Raw genomic sequence first — 20,204 nt, 5'->3', positions numbered from 1 at the left:
ATTTCTTGGACATCTAAATTAATTAAAACTTAGCTTAAAAAGTATGGAGGACCAAATTACTCAAAATGAAATAATTCAATAAATAATGAATTCAATAAAACAACAATTAAATGTACCAGTTTATTCTGAAATAATTAATAATAATTAATTTAATTTAATATTAAATAAATAATTAAATAAATAAAAGTATCTATTTATTTTGTAAAATTACAAGAAATTGTTTAATATATTTCACAATTACCTCTTCCACATGCACTATTGCTATGTTTAAAAATATTTTTTTTTCATTATTTAATGTGCTTTTCCAAAAATACATTTTTCATAATAATATGCTGCATTTATGAATGAAGCCTATTTGACAAATCATGCATTTCCAAAAAGCATCATTTTCCCAAAGATTTTATTCATGATAATAGAGGACATTTCACAAATGCCAATCAACAGGCAGTGGGCGGTGCTTGGCGCTGATTGGTTTGAAGTTGAAGAGTCGACAGACATAACAGATCGATCTTTGTGTGGTGTGGCATCACAGAACACCAAGGGTGCTTCCCATTTCTTATTTTGTGACTGAAAATCTATTTTGACTATTGAATTTTCTAAAAACCTGAAAACTATGAGAACCTTGGCTGTGTTTAAGGCAGTGTGTTTTTATCTTGATCAATTCCTACCGCCATATTCATTTCCAATCAATTCCCCAATTTCCACTTTCCGCTTGCCAGACCCAGACAGAAAAAGTAATCAATCTGAAAGGATTATCCAATCAGTGCCAAGCACCGCCCACTGCCTGTTGATTGGCATTTGTGAAATATCCTCTATTATTATGAAAAAAATCTTTGGAAAAATGGTGCTTTGAAAATGCATGATTCGTAAAATAGGCATCATTCGTAAATGCAGCATATTATTATGAAAAATGTATTTTTGAAAAAGCACATTAAATAATGGAAAACAATATTTTTAAACATAGTAATAGTGTGTGTGGAAGAGGTAATTGTAAAATATAGTAAACAATTTCATGTAATTTTACAAAATAAATGGATACATTAATTATTTAACTCATATTTAATCAAATAAATTGTTTAATTATTAAATTAATTTATTAATTATTTCAGAATAAACTGGTACATTTAATTGTTATTTAATTGAATTTATTATTTATTTAATTATTCCATTTTTGAGTAATTTGGTCCTCTATAAAAAAGCCTTTTGTATTACTGTACTGCATTGCATTGTTTTGCTCCCCACATTTAAAATGTCAGTTCTTTGAACTTTTAAATATAATCTTACTAAGACATATTACTTGAGAGAGATAGAATGACATCTGATATGTATATGCATTTTATGCAAGTAGTCTGAGTTAAGCAGATCTCATTGATTTATATGGCAAACTAAATATCAGCAACTGAACCTAATCTATATTATTTCACATGTCAGGCTTTACAGGGTTAATACTATAACACAAAGTTATAAAATAATTTAGTATCCTATCCGATATCGTAATGCCATGTATATGTATTTGGTTAGTACCCTTAAGAGCAATAATGTACAGTCACACATTTTTTTAACCACAAAATAAGCACCACATATTTCAAACTCTGTCCTTTCATTTGCTTAACTGTAGTTTTAAGTGATCACCACCTGGTGTGAATTCAGTTCCAATGGGAAAACCCATCATGCAGAAAAACATAGTCTGTGGCGTAAAAGCATGTTCTGACTGGCATGTGTTTGTCTCCAGTAGAAGAACAGATAACCGCTGGTATACTCACCTGCAAAGCACTGGCAGGGAGGTAAGATGCCTTCAGATGCATTTCTGTGTGATATTTTTGTACCGTGTTCCTCTCTTGAGTCTCTGATCCTTTGAGCTCTTCTGACAGTGCAATATCAGCTTATTCTCAGCTCTCAGTTATGTCATGCTGGCAGAAGAACAGAATAGATATTGACGAGTACACAGCATGCTGTAGCCTGAATGCTTCCGTTCTCTGCATGCTTATTGGATGTTAAGTACTGAGCATAATTTTCCAGTTGGTGAGATATCAGCAGCACTTGTAATCTGACTCTAATCAAAATATAAATATTTCCATTGCTTACCCCATTCTTTACTGTATGCTTTTTTTTATCAGTCATAGTCTTGTTTTGGGTTGCATTTTTGCTCCCGGAGAGTGAGTGAATTAATACTTTATTAATGATTTCATTCATTATTCATCACTGGTGATGTCTGCATTATTCAAGGAAGACTCCATTACTACAGTATATTTCATTAGCTAGTTAAGGCAGACTGTTCAGCTTAATGTTTTTTTTTTTTCTATCTTGTTTCACCCACAATCTTAATTAATACGTACACGTATAGTATAGTATTTTTTTATATTGTATTTAATGTAATGTACACAATTGTTAATCTATTAGACCACAACCCAAAAAATGTGTTGCCAAATATACTGAATGATTCTGTATTTCATATAAAAAGAAAAACTGATCTAGTATATTTATTGTCTCATAATGTGTTGCATGTCATTCCAGATAATTTACTGACATAGAATGTCATGGACCAGACTGTGTCATTCCCTGTTTAATCCCGCATAAAAACAGCTGACCATCTGATCCACAGCAGAGTGGAAGAGAGCAACCCTGTCTGATTCCATCAGAGATTACAGCTTTCAGGCGTAAGGGCTCCTTCACAGGCTCTATTTCTTGTGTCAGTCATCATTCTGTGGTCCTTAACCAATCCACAGCCACCAGGTGGGTTAGTATTTACAATCCTCAGAGTTATTTTGTGTTCTGGTTATGTGTTTTTTAATCTGTCATGTTTGCCTGTGTGCCCATTTATTAGTCCTGGTGCGTCTGATTATTGTATTCTATACACCTGTTGTCTAGTTAATTATCTCATTAGTTCCATTGTATTTATACTGCAGTCTTTGTCCTGTCTGCGTCAATGCTGAGGTATTGTTTGAAGTCCGTTTCCCAGTTTTTTTTAGTTAAAGACTGATTTTCTGTTTCCTGATTTATTCGTCTTCCTGTGCTACGTAACTTGTGTGCAAAGCCCTGTGGCAGAAGACAGGAACGTACAGTACATTTTTGCAGCTTTTTTTCTTCCCCCTTTCTTTTTGTTGTTTTATTACTACATGGAACTACCAGCTGTTGAGCTGTTCTGCCTAGAGCAGGGAGACTGTCCAGCTGGCGTGCCAAATGCACAACCCGGGCCGCTCGCACAGTGTATTTTACCACGCCAACCTGAGCAAGTGGTCTAAAGTCCAAAGCATCGTCCGATTCCACACACCATCATTGTGACATTTTTTTTGTCATCGGGAGGTTTTGGTATTGAGGTGTACCCCATCCATATGCGGCCCATTTTTTGAGACCACGCAGATGACGCATACAATGTCGCATGCGCAAAAAAAATAGAAGTTACAACAATTGTACTGCGTATGTGTTGAACTTGGCCCTCCGTGCTCATACGCACTCCCCGCTCACCATCTGCCTGGCTGATGACCACACCAGCCCCACTCCACATCCAGACATCAGCCATCCACTGCCCGCGAGTTGCACGATGGATTTGCTAGAGCCTACTGCTGACTGTGGAGATTGGCCTGCCACAATGTGAAAAAGAAGCTTAGTGACATGGCATCAATCATCTGGAGAATCGGGGCTGATTGCTTCGGGAAGAAGGGGCTGAAGCTAGACCAAACATAGCCAAAAGAAAACAGACAGCTTAAGGAGATAGCGAGTACGAGAGGCAATCTGCAGAGGCCAAGGAAGGCTTTTCGCAAAGCATCATAAAATAAGAAATCAGCACAGATATTCTAGATCATTTAATGCCGGGTTCAGACTGCACGATTTTCGAACTCGACAGGTCACTGCTCCTTTCACACTGCATGACTATCTGGGGTAGAACTTTTATGAAAAATTATAAACTGCAGAAAGTTTGCACTCCAAATTGTTTGTGCATTGATTTGTGCAGAAAAAGACAAAAGATTATGGCGGAGGAAATTGTTGGAGAGACAGAGGGAGCAAGGATTGTGTTCTGGAAAGAGAGTTTGAGGTAAATAAATATTTTTGTAATGTGCTGCGGTTGCGGCTGGATGTGCAAATGTTTGGGGTTTGAATCGCCGACAGGTCCAGATATTTAGCGTGCCAAATATCTTGCGGGCGTCGGCGACTCATCTGTGAGTCTCTCTGATCATGTCTTTGATCATTCACACTGCGTGATTGTCATTCGAATGCACAAGCACCGATTTCCATATAATTCCGGCATTTGTTGGCGATTTCGCCGACCTGTCTGCGAGTCCAAATTGGGGCTAAAATCGGGCAGTGTGAAGTCAGCATAAGGGAATGCATTAAGGTCTTCCGTCTGGCTGAGTGCCACTTTAGAGACAGGAGGCAACAGATGAAGGGAAGGGAGAGCTTCATCAGAAATCTATTTAAGTATTTGTCAAAATTTCTGGGTGGCAAAAGATCAGGAGAGTTGGAGCCCTAAACCTAATCTTGCTTGGAGGAGATGGAGAAACTCATCAAATCAGCAGAACCAGTTATTCCTAGACGAACCAAGTTGGCAGGAAATTAACTTCTTAAAGGGGGGGTGAAACACTCAGTTTCAGTCAATCTCATGTCAATCTTGAGTACCTATAGAGTAGTATTGCATCCTTCATATCTCCGAAAAGTCTTTAGTTTTATCATATTTATAAAAGAAATATGGGCTGTACCGAGTCTTTCCGGAAAAAACCGAGCGCCTGGAGGCGTATCGTGTGGGCGGAGCTAAAGAATCACAAGCGCGCAAATCGGTGACGTCCTCAAGCGTGGAGAAACCCATCTATCTCAGCTAATACAGATAATGATCCACAATCAAATCTGAGGCTGAAATAAACTGAACAGGAGAAACGGCAACATCAGGACGTCCGTCTCTGTGGTATGTAAGTTACTGTATTTAATGGCCTCTCCACATTTCTGTGTCTTTACTCGCAGTGTATGAGGACATGATTCGGTTTATGGACTATTGTATGCGACTAGACCTTAGAAGTAGCAAGCAAAACGGTTTTGCACGTCAGACTAGTGTAACGTTATACAGAACAACAATGGAGTAACCGTTAGTGCATTTGAATGACGAAGCACGCGATCGTATCGTTTACTGATGTTTACTCATGCGACGGTAGCCAATAGCAGAGACATTTGAAGTTGATTTACTCACCGGCATCTTCCAAAGCAGGACCGCTCTGTCAAAAACACACTTCTTTGGTATGATTTGGTGAAGTCCTGTGACAGCAGTGACCGTGGAAATCCACTTTGCGACGCGACTGAAGCGATGCCTTGAAGCTTCCCGTCATTTCTGCGTTCAAATCGGTTCAAATGCAGCGCTGCCTTCCCGGGGCGCGACATAAGTGTTCACAGACGACTGGATCTGCACCTGAGAGACTGTTTACAGCGTGCATTTCCTCGCTCTCCCTCTAGTTACGCGCGCGTGCACCCTTCCGGGAGAAGAGCCCGTACAGCCCATACAAGGACCTTCCGCTCTATTTAACGTCAATTAGAGCCATACTCGAAAAAAACTCGCCGAAACTTGTGAGAAACCGGAAGGAGTATTTTTAACACAGAAATACTCCATCAAACGTCCAACATTAGTTTTTGAAACTTTGTCTATGTTTAGGATGGGAATCCAAGTCTTTAAAGGTGTAAAAAGCTCAGTATGCATGAAACAGCATTTCACCCCCCCTTTAAAGAAAGCCAGAGAAAGATCAGCCTAATGACCAAATGGTGGAGCATACATGGTGTACAAGCAGTGTGAAAGACTCAGGAGGCCACTCTGTCCATGTTGAATGATGAGTATATTGACACATCAGTTCAAAAAGGCGGAGTTCTGGGAGTTCCTGGTTGTCTTAACCATACCAGCGTAATCTCTAAAATCATTTAAGATCTTAAATTTAAGACCTGATAGTTCTGTGGCTTGACCTGACCAATGCCTATGAAACAATACCCCACAAGTAAGTGGAATTAACTCTGAAGTCCTACCATGTCCCAAAGTACTTCCAGAAGCTCCTGCAGTGCTTCTTTAGTAAGGTTAACATGTATTCTACCAGTGGGAAATTTACCACTGACTGGCATAGGCTTGAGGTGTACAATCACATCAGAGCATTCATGGATGACTTGACCATTACGATAAGATCAGTACCAAAAGCGAGATGGACGCTGAGGGACTTGGTTGAGCTTGCCGATTAGGCAAGGATGGAGTTCAAACCTACAAAGTACAGAAGTTTGGTACTGAGGAGGGGACATTTACAGGATCAGTTTCCCTTAAAGATCAAAGGACACCATTCCAATGGTCCAAGAAAAGCCAGTGAAGAGCTTGGGGAAGTGATACAGGGAAGATCTTAATGAGATGAAATGTTTAAAGAAGTTGAAATTTGGATGGCATCCCTGGAGCTTACCCGGCAAATATAAGGCCTGGGGTACCAGCAGTCCTGCCCAGAGTGGTCTGGCCACTGCTCATTTATGAGGCACCCATCTATACTGTGGTGAGTTTGGAAAGAAAGATGAACACTATTTGAGGAGATGGTTGGGTGCTTTGAAAAGTTTCAAAGGGCAAGTGGGAAGCGGGCGAATCCAAGGGACCAGCATGGCATGGTGCAAAAAAAAGGTCCCTGAGGCAGAGGAGGAAAGTCGACACGTTAAATCTGCAGTCATGAATAAGCAGAGTAGCTAGAAGAGGTGAGAGAGGGTTCGAACATCTGGAGCATGGAAGCGCACTGGATTTTTGTTGTTGTGTTCCATATACAATGTCCTACCTATTTCATTAAACCTTTATAAAAAGGTGTTGACAGAGAGCCATAACTGCAAATACTGAGGAAGTTTAACTAACCTTGAGCATATCCTTTTGTTGAGCAGGTAAAGTTTGGTGGATGGGAAATTTCGGTGGCGACACGACCAAATTTGAACTGACTGCTGGGGTGGAGCAGGCAAGAAAGAAGCCAGAACAACTTCTTAAGGAGATTTTGTTTAGTTCCTCGGGTCTGGTGAGAGTGTCACAATGGACTGGAGTAAAGGAGTCCTGGCCACCGAAAATGACTTGGAAATGCGGTCAGACCTAAAGAAACAGCTTAAATTCCCAGAGGAAATAATCCATACTAGCCTCAGACCTGATATTGTGCTCTGGTCGAAGGGTGCTAAGCAGGTGTTACTTATGGAGATGACAGTACCCTGGGAAGAGAGGATGGAAAAGCACACAAGCTTTAGCCTGACAAGCCAGACCCACATCAAGATGTTTGGTCTGGAAACTCACCATTGATGGCTCAATCCGAGGGGCGGGATAAACGGTTGTCTTTCAAACTCCCTCTGCGTGCAATAGGATAGCGCTACACCAACCAGAGCAACGGAGGTGAAACAGAGCTTGTTGATAGATTAAACAGTCACTTTGGAGGACCCTTGAACTGCTTGGGATTGATGACCAGGCTAGGAAGCGGCCGGTAGCACACATCACTAAACAGGCAAAGCCAGCATCCTGATGGAAATGGATACAACAAAATGAGCGGTGACAGAACCAACATGGTCAAGGGCTAAGAACACCTTGACACCTAGGATGCTACCGTTGTACCGTCGAGCCCCCCTGAGATGTCAAGATGGAATTTTGCTGATGGGACCAAACTTTCAACTACAATAAGATTTCAGTTCTACTGTTAATTAAATTTTGGTAGGCTCATAGTATGGTAATGGTAATTTACCTAATGGTAAATATGGTAAATATGAAAAATATTCTGTTTCAGAATGGTACATATTAAAATTATATATCCACATGCAAAATGTATAAAAATGGCAAATGCTATACATTGAATGTTTACAATACAATGAAATTAATATATTTATTATATAAATTAATTATATTATGCATATATACACCCACACACACACACTGTGGTAATGGTAAAATGCTTTTTCATGGGTCAGATGAGTGTGTATACACTTAAATTAATTTGCATAAAGAAATAAACAACCTTTTTGAGGCAGAACACGTCCTCAAGGTGCAAGAGAGTGGCAATAATTGTACAAATCATCTGTTGTTTTTAATGCACTGCTGGCTAGAGCGTAATAAATATGTAATCAGCCTGTTCGACATTGCTGTGAGAAGCAGTGCGTGTGTGTGTCGAGAGGGGGTGTGGGTGGAGGCTGTAGCCGCAGCACGACTTAAATGCACTGCAGCATCCAGCAGGTTCTGTCTCTCTGCATCCTGTTCTCTTGCGCCTGCTCGCCTCTCTCTCTCCTTCTCGCTCTCATTCTACTGCTCTCTATCCAGGGTGTCTGTGTATCCGTCTGTCCCGGCACAGAATCTCTCTGTATTCCTCGCTCCTGTCATCTGAAACTTTCAGCATACAGCCAGACACCATCAGTATTTGCAAACCCTGCCAGGCCCAGTCTGTCTACAGAGCACCATAGTCAAACTCAACGTCCAGGATGGATGTACTAATGAAGGGATTCTCCATGGCCAAGGAAGGAGTGGTGGCCGCCGCTGAGAAAACTAAAGCTGGGGTTGAAGAGGCAGCTCTTAGGACCAAGGAAGGAGTCATGTATGTGGGTAAGTGCAGATATTTACTGTGTGTGTGTGTGTGTGTGTGTGTGTTCCACGCAGAGAAAATAATGCACCATTGACAGTGGTAAAAATAGCTGTGTTCTATAAAGGACTTTGCAATTATTCCCAATGGATTTAATGCAGATGTGATGGATGAGCCTGCATACCATTAGTGTGTGTGTATGTGTGTGTGTGTGTGTGTCGAGAAGAGGATGGTCTCAGTGAGGTTGTGCTCTAGTCTGCTGAGGAGCGGTGAGAGCGCAGATGGAGGCAGCTGCAAATGCGAGATTCATGAATGATAAAAAAAACAACAAAAAACAATGCTGCAAAAATGATGCAAGGAACGAAACCTGGGGTGTGGTGAAGGAGAGCTTGATGCTAGTGCAGACCTAAACAGGACAAAGTAAAAGCTCATAAATGCAATGACAATATCGGCGTGCACCAATATTTTAGATTTTTTTCTTCAAATAAATAAATTAATTAAATGTTTTTTAACACATTGTATTTTGCACACAATTTAATTAAATAAAGTCAGATATTCTCACATTATAATTATACATTATAAGACTATATATAAACAATTTAACAGGGCATAGTAGTAATACGATTTGGTGCCGTTACTAATTTATTAATTATGCATAAAAATGCACTGTGCACTACAATGCCATAGAAAGGCTATTTTTAAGCAGAGATTTGCTTTTAACTCTTTTTTTCCTGCATGCATTCATGTGCATGTGCATAAGACATATACCTGTTATTCATCTCTCCAGTACAACATGATGATTAGCTCTGCATTAACTAACAGTCTGTACATTTCATCCCGCATGCACTATAACGTGTTGTTTTATGTGCATGTGAATGAGAGAAAGTAAGGGGGGGCATGGAGAGTGGATCAGCTGAGCACTGCAGCATTTACTCCCTCCCTCTCCGTGCTCGCTGTCTCCATGCGTATGTGTATGTGAGAGCGAGCGTGTGCCGATGCAGCAGGATTTGCCTGGTTGTGAGTGGACTGTGATGACTAACCCTCATCCGCTCCCTATGCCACCATAGAGAGAGCGAGATGGAGAAATTAGGTGCAGTGCTCTGTGTTATGTCATAGGCTTGTGGCCCCATAGCGTCTGCTTATGCTCATCACAACAAAAAATGAACAGATGGCATAATAAGGCGAACATGACCTACGACAGAGACTGAAAATACAAACTACAAGCAGAGTTAACCGTAAAAGATGACTATAAAAGGTTCATTGCATGGCAAATTTAATGGACAGCGCCTCAAAATGACTTGCATGCTATAGAGCGTACCAGAAAACACATTACTCCTCAATGCAATAATCATCACCTATAAATCGACAGCGGTAATCTTACCTAATCCAATCAGATCAACAATCAACCCAGCATGCATTTGGGTGCGATGTAATCTTTGTAAGCACTCCTCCACCAAGGTCACCTGTGCAGAGGTCACAGGCCTGCAAATCTGCTCTCGCCAAAGTGCATGTATTGTCAGGAGGCTTCAAAGTGCTTATATGGCATTGTGTGCACTAGGGTGTGAAGTCACTACTCGGGTTGATTGTTACAAAGGCAGGTTACTTATTCTCCGTTCGTGAGCGAGAAAGCTACTGCGTTTGGTATTGTGACTGGCCTTTGATCCAGGACTGTATCTTCTGAAGATGCAGTGTCATCAGCATCAGCGTATGACGCAGTATCATACGCTGATCTCCCCGACTGCAACTGATATTGAAGACACTTTATCCACAAGCAGCTCAGATTCCTCCAACAAACAGATCATGTGTTTTTGAAAAGCAAACTGACATACATAAAGAGATCTCTTTTAAGGCACACACAGAAAGACTGCAGGGGAGCAGATGTGCTCAGCCATGCAGAAACTACTCACAACTAAGCTTGCACAGGAAGAAAGACAGAAATGGATGGAGAAAGGAACTCTAAGAATAGAGAAGGATAGACTGAAGTATAAGTATAAATTGAAGACACTGGATTATGGAAGCAGGTTTCATCCAAATATTAGACAATTTCGACATCTGCTTAGACTGCACTGACAATGGACAAGCTGAAAGGCTGTCCTTTGTGTTGAATGTTTAAATGTATGATGACAGCAACGCTCTAATCTGTGTAATAGAATGAAATTGAGGGTAGATGTAGACTGACAGACTAACTCATTGAAGCGTGTAGTGTCTGTTAATAAGGTATTTGGTTTCTTATCAGCTTTAAAGTGGTGCTGGAATTCCCCTCTATTCACAGGTGATTGATGACTATACAGAGCAGAGACATAAACATGATTAAATGATGAGATTAGATTGCTTAAACATTAAACTTAATTTGCATTTTGTCTTAATGTCTTAATTGTTGCATATTGTTGAAAATCTGTCTGTGTGTACTTTGCGAGTTTTAATTGTGTAATTTGTGTATTGATTAATGTTTACTGAAATTGTGCATTTGTATATTTTTTCTCTTATGATTAAAAACCCATCCATCCATCCTCAAAAGTTTGGGGGCAGTAAGATTATTTTTAAAAAAAAATCAAGAGTAAAAAAAAATAAGCATAATTTTATAGGTAAGAATGCATTAAATTGGCCAAAAAAAACCCTGTTCTTTTGAACTTTCTGTTCAAAGAGCTCAGTTTTTTTATTATTATGGATTCCACAAAAATATTAAGCAACAACTGGTTTTAGCGTTGATTTATAATAAGAAATGTTTTTGATAAAACAACAAATGCCGCCTTGGTGACTTCTTACCAACCCCAAACTTTTAACCGTAGAGTATTTCACATTTTGTTTCCGAACATCCATTATTAGGATGGCTCTTTTATATGGAGCTCATTCTTCTGTAGAGTTGGAAATTGGTGTTGTTGCACCAATCCCATAAAGAACATTTCATGTTTATTTCTCATGTTTCAGGCAACAAGACAAAGGAGGGAGTGGTGTCAGGTGTAAACACAGGTGAGAAATGAATAAGTGTGCCTCTTTAGAAAATAGAGATTGATAACTGAGAAGTCATTTACAGACACACTATCTGTAAAATCATCCCTCACAGTTGCCCACAGGACCACCGACCAGGCGAATATTGTGGGTGAAACAGCGGTAGGCAGCGCTAATGAAATGGGACAGAAGACAGCAGAGGGGCTGGAGAATGTGGCTGCATCAACCGGCATGGTCAACCCGGTGAGTTTTTGCTCTTTCGGTTCTCCACCGGCACCAGATGTCGCCCTTTCTCCTTTTAGATGACCCAAGAATTGCCTTTTTTTTATTATTAAAAAGTTAGTTCACCCTTCAGTTCTGTCATTAATTACTAACCCTCAAGATGTTCCAAACCCATGAGACTTTTGCTCATCTTCTGAACACAAATGAAGATATTTTTAATAACATCTGTCCTTTCTGTCCCTTCATTGACAGCTACTTAACTACCACTTTGTCGCTTCAAAAGTTCATAAAGAGATCACCAAACTAATCCAAAAGAATCGAGCGGTTTACTCCAGATTTTCTGAAGAGACATGATCGCTATGATGAACAGATTTAATTTAGGCTTTCATTAACATATAAACATTGAACATGACAGATTTTCAACAATATGCAACAATTAAGACATTAAGACAAAATGCAAATTAAGTTTCATGTTTAAACTCAACCAAACCTGCTTGACAAGTAAGAACAAAACTCTTGCAGAAGCTCAAATGTCAAGCCAACACTCTTGTGCTTGTTTAACTGATGATTGTTTATATGTGAATAATAAACAATAAACAGTGTTGGTAAGTAACTAGTTGCATAATTTAATTACAAAATATATTAAACCATAATCAGTTACAGTTACTGAGAGGAAAATATGTAATTAAATTAGTTACTAATGAAAATGTTAATGATTACAAAGGCGGTTACACCTGAATATATTCTGTAAAAAGCTAGGATACGTTGAATATTAATTTGTTGCTTTGCTTATGATGTGCATGGTGTATGTTGCCATTTAAAGGCGGTTTCGTAAAGTGATTCTATTCTGATGCTTTTGATGCTCTCGTTTTAATTTTTTACCTCAATCTACATTGCCTGAAAGCTTTAGGCTACAACCTGTCAGAGAGTTGCCACCATGGCGAGTGAAAAATGTTCCTGTGCTGGAAAATAGAAAAGTAATCAAATGTAATCAGTTACTTTATTCAAGTAATTAAATGGTTACACTACTTTTTACAGTTTAAATAGGTCTGTAACCTATTACATTTCCAAAGTAACGTTCCCAACACTGACAATAAATATGTCACCAGAAATTTTTACTAAACTGTCAAATTCAGAGTTTGCCGATCTCTTACTGAACTTTTTGAAGCGTCAAAGTGGTAGTTGCATAGCTATCAATGGAAGAACAGAGCTCTCAGATTTCATCAAATAATAGATATGTATTTGTGTTCAGAAGATGAGTGAACATCATACAGGTTTAGAAAGACATGAGGGTGAGTAAATGACAGAATTTCCATTTTGGGTGAACTAACCCTTTAACATTATCTTTTGGTTTAATCTTTCATGTGTATTGCATTTCAAAGACCTTTAAATTACTTAAATCTAGCCTAAGGGATCAATGTCTAACCTGGGTTAACCACAAAAGGCACTTTTGTTTGATAATGCTGCAGTATACCAATTAGCTGCTGTCGAAATGCTGTATTTTGTGTCTAACATATTCTGTTTGTTTTCCCCCCTGTACAATTATGCTGTTGACAGGATGAGGCTTTATACGAGGTGCTTATTAAATGGGGTTGGGAATGGTGGTTTAGTTTGTAGAAAGAAATGTGCTATATAGCCTGTGAATGTGGCATATGCTCCATTCTGCATACGAGACTGAGCTTTAAATTTATCTGAACGCTGTATGACACACAACACACAGATGGGTCAAACGTGTGCAACCATCCATATAACAGCAAAGTTCAGTTACATTCATTCAATCCCCACTGGAGTCATTCTCTTCATTGTCCATAATGAAACCGAATGGCTGCATTGATTACCTGGATTCTCATCAGTTTCCATTAAGTTAATGATCTGTCAGTGTTCAGTAATTTGCAGGAAAGAGAACTCTACTTCTCCACAGAACTCAAGTGAGCAGAGCCGTAGTATATAAATAATGTATTGTTTCTAATTTTAGATTGTTTTTAAAGCTATAAGATTAAGTTTTCAGCTATATTCCAATGAATGAATGAATTAATCATTTTAGTTAACAATCACAACACTGGAGCTTTAGTCACTGACAATGTGAATTGTTGTGCTACATTAATATCAAGCAAATGACTGATCTAACCTGTCTAATACAACCATTCCGACTGCATCAACTAACAGCCTGTGCACTCTGTCATGTATTTTAGCAGGACAGACCACATAAATTACACTAAAGCAGCTTATTAATAGCAGTGTGCCTCTGCACTTCTAACTGCTCATGGATAATGCATGCTCCTTTTTAAAATAATGTTAAATGATGGTCTTATAAATTTGAACACATTCAGTAATAGTCAGGAATGATGTCTTATCTAGAATCAAATGTTTGCCTTCAAGACAAAGTTTTTTATATATATATACTGTACAAATATATACCAGTCAAAAGTTTAGACACACTTTTCCATCAAAGAGAATGGGAAAGTGTCTCCACACCTTTATGTCTGGAGACGATATAAACATCCTTAAACTTTTGTACTGTACAAAAACTTTTTTCTGGAAGTCACAGATCTGCTTTCATTCTTAAAATAGGTTATCAATAGATATTCAGAGATCAAAATCATCTTAAAATTACCCTATTTACATTCACATTCTTGGTTTTCTGGATGATTCATGGTTATTTCAAGTACATCAGGGGCCTCATTTATCAAATGTTGCATAGAAACTGTCCTACATTTGATCCCAGATATTTTCTCGAATGCGTGTACATGATTCATAAAAAAATTTATGTACGCGCTAAAAACATGGATTTTAGCATACTCGCACTCCAAGATAAAATTAAGTATTATATTGCGAGGAGATAATACAGAACCAGGCCAGCAGTGTTCTGTAATAATACAGAACCAGGCCAGCAGTGTTAGACTGGAAGTTAGGGTGGTGCTGACGATTGTGTATCCTGCTTCAACCATTAACCCTACCCTTCACTATAACTAAGCTGTACCTTAACGAATGTCCAACCCTGCACAACCACCAACCCTTACTGACGCTATAAGCTCCACCCCGACAACGGTCTGAGACTGCAGGCCTTGCGTTGCTGTCCTTAGACTGCTGTCATGTATGCTACAAGGAAAAGCGCATACGCCTGCTTAGAACCTGATGTAAAGCCCAGCACCACTTTTATAAACCTGAATGTTGGTGTGGATTTTAGCACGCACACAGATCTGTTCTATGCACGTTTTATTGATGAGGCCACAGAATGTAACTTAATTCGTCTCTCATTTGAGATCGGAAGGAAATATATGGCTGGGTATGAAAAAAGATAAGACTGAGACAGACAGTGACAGTGACTCAGCAAAAGAGCCCAGCACAGCTGTACCGCAGAGTCAGAACAAATAGAGAGCGAGAGAGACAGAAGATGTGCCTGCCAGCTGCATTAACCTTCCACAGGAACTCCATGGCCATCGATTACAACCCTCCCTTCTTCCCTCCATCTCTGCAGAGACAGCAGTCATAACACACTGCAGTAAAGAGACATTGTCCCTCTGCACAGGGAGTGTCTGAGAGGCCTGTGGCTGTGCTGCATCCCTGCATGTCTGAATGGATATTATTTAAAATGGCTATGACAAAAGCAATGATACTCAGCTCCGTATGAAGATTCACAGCTCAATATATGAATGCTATGGATCTAAAGACACGAGCAGCTGTATCTTGGATATTAATGGTGTCTTTATTCCACAGGGTGACTTCTCTCATGGGGGTGGCATGGAAGGAGGAGAAGGTGGAGAGGTGAGAACAGAGGAACAAAAACACTTTCCATAAACAGCATACAGGTTGTTTATTTTTGATAAACTTGTTTCTAATATAAAATTAACATGTACATTTTTAAAAAAAGGAACATTTTTGGGTCTTTAGCTTATTCACCGTATCCCCCAGAGTTAGATAAGTCCATACCATTCTCATCTGTTTCCGTTACGCCGTTATCTAGCCTACAGCTCATTGGGCCTCACTCAGGAAACTTTCGTAAATATATGAGCAAATTCTTAATTCTCGCGTAAAATGGACCTTTACGAAAACTCTCCTCCAGATTGTGTGTAAGTTAGTGAATTACAAACATGCGTAAATAGGATGCGCGTGCACGCTCATTCATAATTAGCATAATCCCCGCCCATGAGTTACAACTGCAAATGACGTGACCAGGAATGCTGTGGACTCTTCTGGACTTCTTTCTCAGGTTTGGCTCCAGGATTTTGCATAAATGTTGAAGAGACTAATTGGCCATATGACAAGCAATACATATTAAATGATCATGTGTGCACCAAAGCATGTTTTGGCCAGCTAAACACCTGGGGCTCTTCTGAAACTGGCTGGTGGCGCTTGAAAGCCCTTTGCAAGGGCAGCGTTTTTCCAGATAAGATACATTGATACAGAATATCCATGGCAATATGTGTTACTACTAGTATCTCATTTTAAAGAATATTACTGAATTTAGAAATGCAGTAAAAAGCAGTATTAACTTCTCTATTATTGTTGTTCGGTTGGTGTACAAGTGGATGATTGGTCGGTGTAGTTTTTGTCCCGCCACTCCTCCACTGTGATTGGACAGCCTGGTAAAAAAAAAATTTACAGTGACAACTGCCTATTGCCCAACGTTAAATAGTACAAACAAAACAAAAAGATGGAGCAAATCAGCTCTTGAAATATTATGGTAGGCCTGCCCTGCCCTACATAGTGGATCAAAATGCAATGTCATCAGTTTGCCTAAATTAGAACACAGAACATTCAAATGTTTTACACACCGTTTACACGTGTTAGGGAGCAGGTGTAAATTTCTTTCGTACTAACTAACATTTTGAAAATACAAACATAATCCGAAAATGTCAGAGCGGCTTTAAGAACCATTTACACACAAATTCGTTCTGCTCGTGTTTCATGAATGAGGCCCACTAAGTGACAAAATAACAAACACTATTTTATTTACATGTATTCCTGTGTAATAATCCAGGACCTTTGCTGCCATAACATGGGTGTAGTGCTGCAATGATATTACGCAGCGCCTGAAAATAGGCTTACTTTCGTCAACATAACCAACACGACAAACTGTTTGCACAGAGAGCGTAATGAGGACTATTTTCAGGCGCTGCATCATTGCGCCATTGCACCCATGGTACAGCAGCAAAGTTCCCTGATTATTACACAGGAATGAGAATAGCCCCTAGCCATATTGGTCTAGAAAATCGCAACTTTTCATTTTCTATCCATCTTACACGATACAACTATACACATCACAACATGTAAATAGGAAAATGTTGGTGTTATTTTGTCACTTATTGAGCAGAAGGCTGGATGGAGACATTTACCTCCAGACTTTGTGCTAAGCTAGGCTAATGATTGATTGTGTCAGACTGAGTTGTTCCGCATGGAGAAGAGAATGTTATGGACTTATCTAACTCTGGGAGATACAGTGAATAAGTCCCAAAAGGTTCCTGTTCCTTAAAACCATGTGTATATCTTCCCTTAACTCCTGAGAATTTGGCTTGTCCTGCCTCAATGTTTTATAGCCTCTGATTAATTTCTTATCAAATAAGAAATTGTTCCACTATTTTTGGGGTTAGTGGATCTCTTATGCTCACCAAGTTTGCATTGAATTGTTTAAAAATCAAAACAATAATATTGTGAAATATTAAAATATATAGTTTTCTATTTTAATATATATTTTATCATGTAATTAATTCCTGTGATGACATAGCTGAATTTTCAGCATCATTACTCCAGTCTTCACGGTCATATGTTCCTTTAGAAATCATTTTAATATGCGACCCTGGATCACAAAACTAGTCATACGTTGCATGGGTATATTTGTGGCAATAGCCAACAATACGTTGTATGGGTCAAAATGCTACATTTTTCTTTTATGCTAAAAATCATCTTCCATAAATATATTTTGTACATTCCCTCTGTAAATATATATAAAAATACATTATTAGCAGTAATATGCATTGCCAAGGACTTAATTTGGACAACTTTAAAGGCTATTTTCTCAATATTTAGATTTCTTTCTTTTTTTTACCCTCAGATTCCAGGTATTCATACAGTTGTATTTCAGCAAAATATTGTGCTGTCCTAACCTAACAACCATACATTAATGGAAAACTTATCTTTCAGATAAAAAAAAAAGACCCTCTGATTTTGTGGTCCAGGGTCTCATATGCTGAGTTGGTGCTCAAATAGTAATTTCTTATCAATTTTTAATGATTCTTTTCTTAATAGAATATTCAAACGAACAAAAATGTAACATTTTAAATGTATTTGCTGTCACTTTTAATCAATTTAATGCATTCATGCTGAATAAAAGATGAAAAAATCTTACTGACCTGGATGGTTTATGCTTATGTTTACTGATAGAGAATTGACCTCTGGAGGCAATCTTGATGATTTTCTAAAGGTTTAACACTTACTTTCACTGTCCATTTCCTGAAAAAGAAAAAAGAATGACTTGAGCATACGCTCTCTCCAGGGAAAATGACCAAAGCATCTGTGCAGATAAAAATGACTTAATCCTGTGTTTTGAACATCAATATTTTTCTTTCGTTTCATCAGGGTTATTAGTCCAGAGGCCTGAAGCTGAAACAGTCCCCTCTCTTCCCTCTGACTCTCCACCTCTGAGTTTCTGCTCCAAGGCCTCACCTCGACCCGACTCCAGATGTTACCAATATTTTTTTGTGACTGTATGGAAAACCAGAGTTGAAAAAAAGACTTTCCCTGAGCCCTGTAGCCTTTAGATGTGTGACGCTTCCCCTCCTCTTCATCTGTGGTGTCGTCATACTGTTCTCTAGTGTTATTGTCATTCCTCTGCCCGTCCACACCTCATCAGACACAATCAAACATACACCCTCTCATTCCTTACTCAAAAAATGGACAGGAACCGTGAAGCCCAGAGGCTGATATCAGAGGTTGAGGTGGTGTTTTAGGACCATGGCTGGAAAAAAAAAAAAAAAAAGATACTCGCATGACCAGTAATGTAAGAAAAGCAATACATCTCATTTCATCAGGGCATGTAGCGATGTGCGTCTGGATCTTTGTGAGATCATAGCCATGTTTCGTTTTATTTAGTCTTGAAAATGCTGCAATGTACGCAATGACAAGTTGTATGTACATTAAGAGATACATTACATTCCTTTAGTTCAGTATGTGTGCAGAATAGAGTTACTGTGTGCTTGACCAATAGACTTACCGTGTGATTTGTTAGAGTAAGAACAAATATGTTTATTCACAAAATGTGAATGCATACTGTATACATATATACTGTAAAAAAAAAAGATTATCCGTATTGATGTAGCTGTGCTAGACTTGCATCTCTTCATTAGATTGTACATGTGAGATTTGGTTTAATTTGGGATTGAATGAAGTTGAAAAAGGGGTTTTGAATCCTTTGGCTGCTAGGACAAGAAGAAAAGACAGTCTTTCGCTGTTGTGGAACGAGATCAAATCTTCAAACACATTCTGTTTCGTCCTGTTTTTGTTGCAATGCATGTGAAGTCCGTGTGCGATCATGAATTTGTGATCCCCGCAATGTAAAAGCAATACTACAGCAACGTTGCAAAGTTTGTCATTGGTCTGTTGTGTAGCACTGTGCTATAAGCTGACTATGAACTGTGTTTTACCAAGGGAATGCTAAGAAGTGTAGATCTTTACTAATAAGATGACCGTCTTCGTCTTCATTTAGCCTTGCCATCATGGCCACCCAAACCCGCCCCTGTCCATTCACTCAACGGCGTTTTCATATCCACCCCAGGCTTGTGTCTGCTGTAGGTAACTAGGACAAAGCATTGCAGTTTGTTCTTTTTTTGAAGCCACAAAAAACTGAAGACTGCATGTTGCCTTATCAGCACTTGTATAATCATATACACACACACACACACAAAGCAAATGATCAAAAACACTTCTCAAGCTTTCTTTCTTTGAGCCTGTCTCACTATGCTCTCTCTGAAACGCATACAAGCACACACACACACACACACACAAACAAATGTCCCACATATCTTTTCTGTTGGCATCAAAGCAGGCAAGCTGATTTTATAAACTGTATAAGTGAAATAAAGAGTTTTGTTGAAATCTATGTTGAATAGGTGTCATTTTGATTTTGCGGGCGATATTGGAGGTGTCTTTGCAAATGTACTATGCACTGTATGCTGTACAAAAAAATAGAGTGTACTAAATCTATTTTACAGCTCTGTACATACCATGAATGCGGAATCTGTAGGATACAGAAAATGTATATCCGGAAATTATTGTATTTATAATATGAAGTTTGAGAATAAGGCTGACCCATGTGGTCTGATCAAACTGACGAGCTACTGTAGCTCAAATTGGTTAAAAAGTTAATGCTGGTTCTGATAGAAAGGTATCAGAATACACAGTGAATCGTAATTTTTTGCATATGAGACTGCATAGCTGCAAAGTGCAAACCAGTCAGGGAGCCCATGCAGCACGTAAGCATCAAAACTAGACCACAGAGCAATGGAAGAAGGT

The 20,204-nt window shown here is 38.9% G+C and overlaps 1 protein-coding gene across 2 annotated transcripts; it reads left to right on the top strand.

The window, feature by feature from the left end:
- Positions 1-8,116: 8,116 nt before the first annotated feature.
- Positions 8,117-19,791, top strand: sncgb (synuclein, gamma b (breast cancer-specific protein 1)). Of its 2 annotated transcripts, XM_067429479.1 has the most exons (6): positions 8,117-8,548; positions 11,454-11,495; positions 11,590-11,717; positions 13,254-13,271; positions 15,414-15,461; positions 18,273-19,791. In XM_067429479.1, exons 1-6 carry the CDS (start codon positions 8,428-8,430, stop codon positions 18,279-18,281), a joined length of 366 nt encoding a protein of 121 aa, XP_067285580.1. In that variant the 5' UTR covers positions 8,117-8,427; the 3' UTR covers positions 18,282-19,791. The 2 variants fall into 2 exon arrangements, with proteins under 2 accessions (XP_067285580.1, XP_067285581.1); XM_067429480.1 differs by lacking the exon at positions 13,254-13,271 and having other exon boundaries at positions 8,123-8,548.
- Positions 19,792-20,204: the final 413 nt, after the last annotated feature.

The sequence above is a fragment of the Pseudorasbora parva genome, chromosome 21 (genome assembly GCF_024679245.1).
Source record: "Pseudorasbora parva isolate DD20220531a chromosome 21, ASM2467924v1, whole genome shotgun sequence".
NCBI classification, from domain to species: Eukaryota; Metazoa; Chordata; class Actinopteri; order Cypriniformes; family Gobionidae; genus Pseudorasbora; species Pseudorasbora parva.
Note: the sequence above shows the minus strand (reverse complement) of the source record. Positions and strands in the feature narration are given on the sequence as shown.